Genomic DNA, 10,000 nt, shown 5'->3' on the forward strand with positions numbered 1-10,000 from the left:
AACTTATGTAGTAAAGATAGACTCTATACACAAATAAAAACAATAGCAGCCATATTACAGCCTAATTACACCAACTCAAGACCTGCATTGCCCTCAAACTACCGATTTATGAGTCATTACTTAAGAATTGATTTATGTTACTGAAACAAAACAAGAACTAGCAACAATAACAACAAATCCACAGGAAAATCCCTACTCACAAGTAATTGTTTTATGAAATGTGTTTTAAAGAAATTACAATTACTTAATTATAGAATTAAGCCTCATAATGAAATAAGAGTAATTATAGAGTTGAAAAAGACACAAAATTCTGACAGTAACTACTCTATGAAGATATCTCATTTTGCCAAAAATTTTAGAATGACAATAGATAAGATGACATATGAACCATATATATGCAGACATAACTTATTGTCCGCTGGCAAATACTGTACTGAAGTTAAGTTAAGTGCTCTCGATCAAATGTAGTTATTTTTTTACCTAGTATGATTTCTATTCAGATAACTAATGAGTCTGTTTCTCTTCACCCTGGGTGAGTGTTGTGGATGAGTGTTGTGGATGATCTTTTGTGGAGGAGTCTTTCCCAGAGTCATCCAATGGTTCATCCAACAGAGGACTGGCTCACACACACACACACACACACACACAGTTGTTGCACTGGGTGGATGTGGCCCCCAGACCCTGGTGTCGGGTTACACACTCACACACACACACACACACACACACACACACACACACACACACACACACACACACACACGCACACACCCCTTCACTGCTGGCTGGGTGCATGGCAGTCTTGACTCAAATATAAACTAAAGACCCTATACAGGAGACAACCTGACATGATATTAATACAGTTTTCTTTAAATTCATTGCACTGTCGCCTCACAGCGAGAAGGTCCTGGGTTCGATTCCCGCTTGGGACACCATGGCCTGTTTGCATAAAGAACCCAATATGAAAAACATGCAAAAGACAAGCAGGAACAAGAAGAAGACGGATAGTAGGCCTGTCTTCTCCCGACTGAAGGACGATGGGACGAGAACAGAGAACATTTAATCAGTGACAGCCTACTCCATGTGTGTGTGTCATGTCAGCCCATTGCATGCGTGTCGTCTTCTTCTTCTTCTTCTTGTACATGCGCTCTTGTCTGCTCCTGGCTGCCCTTGGGGGAAGGATGAAGGGATGGCTACGTGAGCGCAGAGAGCATTTCATCGCCATCCCTAAATGCATGTGTGTCTGTGTGTGTGTTACAATGTGTCGCCCATTGCACGTGTGTTGGAGTGTGCTGTTCGACGAATGAACATTTCCACATTTTCTTCTCCTTCGTCCTCTTCTTCTTCCTCTTCTTCTTCTTCTTCTTCAACTAGTGTTAGAACTCAAATGCGTAATATCAGTTCTTAACCTTGAACGACGGTCTGTGAACATTCCCCAGTGTGAGTTGCTAACTGGTTGGTTGGTTTACAGCAGTGGCTGACTGTGCCTGGCTCCTCCCCAATGGACAACCACAGGGTCTCCCTGTCTCCTAGCAACATCAGAGTGCTGAAGGCAGGCTCCTGGCTCCCGGGGGACCCAAGCCCATCACAGCATTGACAGCTCTGTGATAGCTGGCTGTCCACTGCCTGCCCCGGGGTGACTACTCAATCAGCCCTCAGCCCTGAGAGAAGCCAGGCTGCATCAAACGCCCCCTTTCTGATCCAGGTTACTGCATGCTAATGACCGTGTGAAGAAACAGCAGGAGAATCTATATGGGTCCAGTATCTAAGCAAGTTAATTTAATGTGTTCATGGATTATGCAATATTTGCAATCCATTGGCTTTTGCTTTTTCATAGGAGTGGGATATATGATTAGTCTAGATAGGCTGTAATCACACTATGCGGCTATTCCACGGTAGAGGATGAGATAACAGTGAAGTGCATCACATGCTCTCTCTCTCAGGCCAGCGGCTGCGGATGTCCAGGTACATGCGCTGTGTTCCCTCTGCGATGGGGGGAGCTACAGCTTCATGTGAAACTTTACTCCACCATTGACTAGTGTGTGTACACAATCAAAACAAAGACTATTTATGCCCAGACTGCTATTTCGCTGCAAACATATTCTGTATTCTTGGTTAAAAAAAAAATGAGTCGATGTGTAGGCTAAGTGCTAGATCAACAAGACAAAACACAACAAAAACAACAGCAACGTTTCAATCAAATAGTTTAACTTTGCGGCCGCATCTAGGCTGTTTTATATTAAATTGTAACATATAACAACTCAACTTTTATCAGGAGACACGCGCAAATCTGAAATATCGCTGGAATACTATTCCCTTTAATTGAGGACTCGTCTATCGAGTAAAGGAGGCGGCGATGGCTCCAGAAAAATAAATGAACAAAGCAAGGGAATTAGATGAGCTAATAATACTCTTCCGCTTATCCCTCAGAACATAAAATAGTAAATTAAAGCTCATCATTGGTGTTTATTACATTTCTGTCTACTTTGATGTCCTAGTAAGCATGTGACCCCCCTCCTCCCGGAATGGTAGCGTCCTCCCATCTGTTCCCCTCTTGAGAGAGTGTGATTGAACCAGATTGAAGCTCCTCTAGTGAGGGTCGCAATGGACACTGCCTGGACACAAGAACCACAACAGCAACTTTTACCATTCAACCTGATCTGAAGGGAGGAAGACTTAACCCAAAACCATCCAAGGATTTATTTCTAATGTGAGAAACCAAAGTTACACCGTTTCCAGCCCCACCATGTCCCAGGGATGTGTTATTTCTGTGGAGGAGATCCAGGGCTGGTGGGAAGTCCCCGCCATAGCCCACTTCTGCTCCTTGTTCAGGACAGCTTTCAGTCTGCCAGACTTTGAGATAGAGGTAATTAACCCTAATGAGTTAATAAGTATTAATTGATTGTGACATGAAAATGCTGTCTGTTATCTGTCAACTTTAAAGCTGTTTGTTCCAGTTGTGAATTTGCCTTGAATGTGTTTGTCTAGTAACGAACTTGCTGCTGGTGTCCTGGCTAGCCTAGCCTAGCTCTCAGTTAGCCCTCTACCACTTCCTATGTGTTTACCCAGTGCTAATGGAGCTAAGCTAAGCTAACGTTGGCTGCCTGGCTAATGTGTAAACCAAGGCTAGCTAGCTTAGCTAACAACGTTACAAGCAAGCTGGTTAGTTAGTGGCGTCTATTAAAATGTGGAAAACTATCATGAAAGTAGTTGAATTGAAAGGTTTCTATTTATAATATGAATTATAACACGTTGGGCTTCAACCAATGAAGTGGGTTGTGATTAGTTGTGTTAGTAGTCAGGTTAAAGTGAGCCAGCCACCATGTGGTTACAAGAACACTTTGTTTTTATTTGGTGAGAGAGAGAGTAGGAACTGTGAACTGGTAGAAAAACCAAAGCCTTCATCTAAGATCACAAAATAAAGTCGCCTAAATGTTTATATCATGACTGGGAGTGAAGTTTCACAACATTTGAAAACACAACAAGCTTTAACTCCTAGAGTAGTTCAATTGTGGGGTTGGTTGGATCAATAAATACACGTGAACTCGTCCATACACGTAGTAGGAGATTTCTACACGTGTTTTATCCACGTTGTGTATTTAAAATCAATAATAATGTCAAGTTCACGAGGAGAGTTGTGAGTTTATTGTGTTGCAGTTGAAGCCATCTGTCTGGGGAGTCAGGGACGCAGGGACATGGAGCCTCATTGTTTGAGCTGGACCCACCGGGTCTTACTATCATTTAACTCGCTTCAATGCGTGTTTTCTGTGAAGATGAGGATGAGGAAGATATTAATGCGTGTTTTCTGTGAAGAGGAGGAGGATGATGAAGATATTAATGCGTGTTTTCTGTGAAGAGGAGGGTGATGAAGATATTAATGCGTGTTTTCTGTTAAGAGGAGGGTGAGGAAGATATTAATGCGTGTTTTCTGTGAAGAGGAGGGTGAGGAAGATATTAATGCGTGTTTTCTGTGAAGAGGAGGGTGATGAAGATATTAATGCGTGTTTTCTGTGAAGAGGAGGGTGAGGAAGATACTAATCGACTATCTTCGCTGTGTCTGAATGATGGGGATTTATTACACTCAATCGCTTACATCATGTAACTTTATCAACCCTTTATTTTGTATGCTGCTTAATAGTATCTCATTTCACATGTGTTGTTTGTTGATGAGCGTGTGGTTTATGGTGTAGTTGATGTAGATCGTTTGAATAATAGTAGGTTATGTTACTTAGAGAAAATGGGTAAGGTCAACATCACGCATCAACAGTCCCCATCACTCCCCCACCCCCACCCCCTCCAGGGGAGGAAAAACACGCAGCATCGCTTTGTTATTGGATGAGTGATAGAGTAAGGGGGTGGGGGGGGGGGGCAACCCCCAGGTTTACAGGAAAGTTGCTGATCTTATCTAGTGTTTACCTAGAAGTGAGCCGTGTTCTTGGTTAGGCTACACGTCAGTAATAAAAATAAAATAGCCTAACACTTGTCTGACCGAAAATATACTAGTCTGTTAGTTGTAAATTGATTTGATGGGTCACATTCTTTACTCCGTTTCGTCCGGAGAGTGGGCTAATGGTGCGTTCCAGGCAACCCGTAACTTGTGTTTTTCCGACCTCCTACACGTGAAAATGCTCTGGAATGGCAGTCAAACCCGTAACTTCCCACCCGGCAACTGGGAGTACATCGATCTGTACGAGTTCACGGGTGGGAAGTTACGGGTTTGACTGCCATTGCAGAGCATTTTCACGTGTAGGAGGTCGGAAAAACACGAGTTACGGGTTGCCTGGAACACACCATAACATCCCCGGATGGGTTTACGCGTTGCGGGTCCCGCAGCTGCTGAGCGGATGAATTACCCATCGAGCGGATGAATTACCCATCGAGCGGATGAATTACCCATCGAGCGGATGAATTACGCATCTTTACGCGCACCACTAGGCTCTGGGCACACGTGACCCTGCTGGTCCACTCACCACGCTCCCCACTAACCTCTTATTTGATGGCTCGCTTACTCAAGCGCCTAGGCTATCATATACAGATATCTCATACCAGATTGGTAGTGTGTTTTAGGCTATAACCAGCGTTTTAAATGTTGATATATTGGACATGTACATCAGGCACTCGTTCCAAGGTCACACAACTCTATTGTAACCCAGTAGTCAATCTCTATGCTAATGATGACATGAGTATGTAGCAAGCTCAGCTGAACTGGACCGTAGAAGTTAGCCAGCCAGTCGCTCACACATAAGCCAGTTGAATCTTAATCAGTCAGTTCTAACCTGGTCCTATTGTGTAGGCTTGAGTGTAACTTGTCCTTTCTCCAGGACAGCGCTGGCAGAGGACACGCTTGTTCCTTGCAGGGCTTGTTTCTGTTTTTAGCTCCTAACGTGTGTGTGTGTCTTAAACGGCTGTGCCGGAAAAAGCAGGTGGCTTGCTTCAGTAAATAGCTCCCAAATCCACGTCTAAGAGGATCTAAGTTGCGTGCGTGGCCTTGTCTGGAAGGTGATCGTATGACCCACAGTCCATGTCTGTGACCAGCTGAAGAGGATGAGTGAGAGAGAGAGAGAGAGAGAGAGAGAGTGTGCTTGATCGGACTGATAGAATAGCACAGACGGACTTTAGAAAGGAGAGAGAGAGACTCAAGAAAAGAGAGATCATGTATTGTTTTTCCCCATATGTGATAGAGCCTAAAGTAGCAGCTAGGGCAGTGAGAGGGCGGCCCATGTAGGAGGGAGGAGGTATATTATGGTAGATTTTAGTGGACAGACCAGTTGTAAGAGAGTATAGCCCCCCTCCCTCCTTGCTCTGGACTGACAGATGACTGAGGGAGGTTGAGTGGATACTCTGAAGGAATGGCTCCATTCCAAACCCCCCACACATGTCCTTCCTGTTCACTCACTCCAGATGTGGACCCTCTCCGGGGGTAGCTGTGGCCCTGCTTGTTCCCTATCAAAGAGCAGATCTGCTCCCTCTTATTGCTCCTCATTCAGTCCCTCTTTTAAGAGTCTTGTAGGTGTGTCAGGACTGAGGGGTTCTAGGTGGGAACCAGGAGAACACGGATGGAACCCGGTCCTGGTTGAGGGAGGAGGGGGTTCTCGGCCAGACGTGTTTATTTGACTTCACGGTGCATACCAGAAGATACGACTGGACAGGCAGGGGTCAGGATGGCCAGCTGTGCCCATGTGGTAATGTTTGTGTGCACTCTTGTTTTGTACTGGCTGAGCGGGTACCTGTCCTTCTGTGAGAGCCCGATGACAGTAACTTTCCTGGGTTTGGGAGGGACACTTGTTTGAATTGGAGTTTTGAAGTTTTAAACAAACTTAGGTTTCATTTTATTGATCAGAAATTAGCTTGACACTTTTTTATGTAAATGGAAATTTTTTGTTGGTGTGTTTGGTGATTTTGGGTCACGCGGTTGCTCCTGTCTTCCACCTTGCGGTGTCCCCCCTGCGTGTGGAGGTAGGGTTACGAGGGAGGGGGGCGGGGGCAGGAAGTGGCTGTCATTGGTCCTGACGGAGTGGCTTTCCCTCTGGTATTGACGGAGTCGGATGATCTGACTGGAGTTCGTTTCTGAGTGTCAACATTCCTGAACATTCCAGTCAGTCCAGCATTGTGGACTCTCTCTCTCTCTCTCTCTCTCTCTTTCTCTCTTTCTCTCTCACTCTCACTCTCTCTCTCTCTCTCTCCCTCTCTCCCTCTCTCTCTCTCTCTCTCTCTCCCTCTCTCTCTCTCTCTCTCGCTCTCTCTCTCTCTCACTCTCTCTCTCTCTCTTTCTCACTCACTCACTCACTCACTCACTCACTCACTCACTCACTCACTCACTCACTCACTCACTCACTCTCTCTGTCTCTCTGTCTCTCTGTCACTCACTCACTCACTCACTCACTCACTCACTCACTCACTCACTCACTCACTCACTCACTCACTCACTCACTCACTCACTCACTCACTCTCTCTCTCACTCTGTCTCTCTCTCTCTCTCACTCACTCTGTCTCTCCCTCTCTCTCATGCGCACACACACACGTGCACACACACAAACACACAGTGTGTACAGTACATAAACACGTGCCAAACGCGCAGAGGTGGTTGCCCAGTGCTTCAGACGCTGTCCCCACCGTCCATGTTCCCTTGTTAATCTTTTATTCTGGTTTAGTCCTCTGGCTTCGCAATGATCAGAGGAGAGACGAGGGGGGGTAGCCTGGCATGACCGGCTGTTAGGAGGGGCTAGGAGAGATCAGCTTCTACTCAGGCCTAGGAGAGAGGAGAGATCAGCTTCTACTCAGGCCTAGGAGGGTCGAGGAGAGATCAGCTTCTACTCAGGCCTAGGAGAGAGGAGAGATCAGCTTCTACTCAGGCCTAGGAGGGTCGAGGAGAGAGGAGAGATCAGCTTCTACTCAGGCCTAGGAGGGTCTAGGAGAGAGGAGAGAGGAGAGATCAGCTTCTACTCAGGCCTAGGAGGGTCGAGGAGAGAGGAGAGATCAGCTTCTACTCAGGCCTAGGAGGGTCGAGGAGAGAGGAGAGATCAGCTTCTACTCAGGCCTAGGAGGGTCTAGGAGAGAGGAGAGAGGAGAGATCAGCTTCTACTCAGGCCTAGACGTCGGCGTCATCTTCGCAGAGATGCTCAACACGGGACGGAGTGGCGTTGAGTCGAGGCCATAGAGATAAGAGCTGAACACTTGTTATCTGCGCTCTGTGGGAAAGGCGTGACCCAGTAGTTAGGATCGGGCACGCCCCCACCCCGCCCCCACCCCGCCCCCCGACTTGTTTTCCAGCCAGCTCCGGGGCCCTGTGTGGGTCATGTGACCACCGTGCGGTGACTCCAGGCCCCTGGGTCCGGGAGGGTCGGCGTGTAAGAGGAGCCCGGCCCGGGGACGGCCGAGCGGACAGGAAGCGCCGCGGCCGCGTGGGCGGGGCAACCAACCCGGTACTTCCTGTAGGAGGGAGCCCCTTCATGTCAGCCGCCGAGAGCAGAACTTTTGTGCCCCGTGAAACCGCTACCGGGTCTGGGATATTAACAAACCCAGTGGTCCGTCTGGGGGGACGAGGGGGGGGGACGGGGGACGGGGGGGGTGGTTGTAGTCGTGGTGACGGAGCGGTTCTTTTCACTCTGGGCTGCTGTGGTTCCGCCCGGTGATAATGGGAGTTGTTTTTTTGTCCTTTTCTTGGCAAAGCTCACTAAACGGTTCCGTGCGCATTGTTCCTGTTCCACATCACTGTCACTGGCTCTCAGTCCCAAGGCTGGTGGAGAGGGGAGGAGAGAAGGAGGAGAGAGAGGAGAGGGCCAGTGGGGGGCTCTGCAGAGTGTGAGAGGGGGGGGGGAGAGAGAGAGAGAGAAGGACAGAGAGGTAGAGAAAAAGAAAGGTGTGTTTTGTGCAGGGACTCTCAGGAAGACGGACAGGTGGAGTGTAAAACCGGGATGCACTGCAAGACGTTTAAAAGTCGTAACGTCAGTGAACCTCTCTCACGCCGCACACGACCCAACGTTTCAGTCCCACCGTTTGTCTCGGACCCGACGACGCGCGTGCCTGCTCGCGCTCTACGACGGCGTCGGCCACGATCGCTCGGCGCCGCGTCTCGCGCGGTGGTGGAAACGGCCGAACCGACCCGACGCCAAGGCCCGGCCCGGAGCGGTGGTTGTGAGATGGGAGGCTCTACGTGCACGATCCCGTTCCTGACGCCACACACTCTCCACCAGACACGACGGTAATTTACGACGGCGCTAGAAATCTGTCGTGCGGTCGTAGCCTCGTCTCTAGAACCTAGGAGCGAGATCTTTGACTCTCCCACTGTGGGACTTCACCACGTCCTGATTTGGGCCTCCTAGCGCCAGATTTCTCAACGACCAGGCTATAAAAGCCGGTCAGCGACGGCAAATCGTGGAGAAATTGCACAGTTTATCTTCGGCTTAAATGGGTGTGTCTGTCCGTCGGTCCCGTGGGGGTGTTAAAAGAACTGGATCTGGCGTTGAAAGATGGCCGCCCATTCATTCTAATGGAAGTCGCTCACCCGGCGCATGAAACGTTTTGAACAAACCTCCCTCAGGCCTCGACGCTGGCGCGGGAGTGTTTGTCTTGGCTCTGTGGCCCGCGGCACCTGAGCAGTCGTGTTTGTCTTGGCCCCGAAACGGCTTTAAAATCCGGCTCGTGGTGCCTCCTAAAAAGGAACAAAATGGACGTGCTCCAATGATTTTGAAACTTGATAATTATAAGAGTCGTTTTTGACTTTGAATGATCCCCAGAGATGTTTTCTCTCCCGTCTCCCGCCGTTTCTTCCCCCATGCATGTCTGTGGGAAAAAGTACTTTTAACTCTAAATGTGTCATTAGCCTCGCTACGCCGAGCATGCCCGCCACGCTCACCGCGTCTCCCAGCCCAGACGAGCGCCGTCCCCGGGGGCATGGACCGTCCGCCATGGGGGGTCTGGTCCATCTGCCCCCTGGGGGGTCTGGTCCATCTGCCCCCTGGAGGGCCTGGTCCATCTGCCCCCTAGAGGGCCTGGTCCATCTGCCCCCTGGGGGGTCTGGTCCATCTACCCCCTGTGGGGCCTGGTCCCCCCGCCCCCTGGGGGGCCTGGTCCATCTGCCCCCTGGAGGGCCTGGTCCATCTGCCCCTGGGGGGCCTGGTTCATCTGCCCCCTGGAGGGCCTGGTCCATCTACCCCTGGGGGGTCTGGTCCATCTGCCCCCTGGGGGGCCTGGTCCATCTGCCCCCTGGGGGGCCTGGTCCATCTACCCCCTGGAGGGCCTGGTCCATCTGCCCCCTGGGGGGTCTGGTCCATCTGCCCCCTGGAGGGCCTGGTCCATCTACCCCCTGGAGGGCCTGGTCCATCTGCCCCCTGGGGGGTCTGGTCCATCTGCCCCCTGGAGGGCCTGGTCCATCTACCCCCTGGGGGGCCTGGTCCATCTGCCCCCTGGGGGGTCTGGTCCATCTGCCCCCCTGGTCCGTCCGCCCCCTGGGGGCCTGGTCCATCTGCCCCCTGGGGGGCCTGGTTCATCTGCCCCCTGGGGG

The 10,000-nt window shown here is 49.9% G+C and overlaps 1 protein-coding gene across 1 annotated transcript in view; it reads left to right on the forward strand.

Annotated features, from left to right (window-relative positions):
• Window positions 1-2,743: 2,743 nt before the first annotated feature.
• Window positions 2,744-10,000, forward strand: part of cecr2 (CECR2 histone acetyl-lysine reader) — a gene marked incomplete at its 5' end in the record, with an annotated part of 23,888 nt that continues 16,631 nt past the window's right edge. The window contains 2 exons of the mRNA XM_084451437.1: window positions 2,744-2,863; window positions 9,320-10,000. The exon at window positions 9,320-10,000 is cut by the window's right edge and continues 203 nt beyond it. Of these exons, the coding sequence (XP_084307563.1) occupies window positions 2,744-2,863; window positions 9,320-10,000 (801 nt within the window). The remainder of the gene's footprint in view (window positions 2,864-9,319) is intronic.

Source organism: Borostomias antarcticus (genome assembly GCF_949987555.1).
Source record: "Borostomias antarcticus genome assembly, chromosome: 16".
NCBI classification, from domain to species: Eukaryota; Metazoa; Chordata; class Actinopteri; order Stomiiformes; family Stomiidae; genus Borostomias; species Borostomias antarcticus.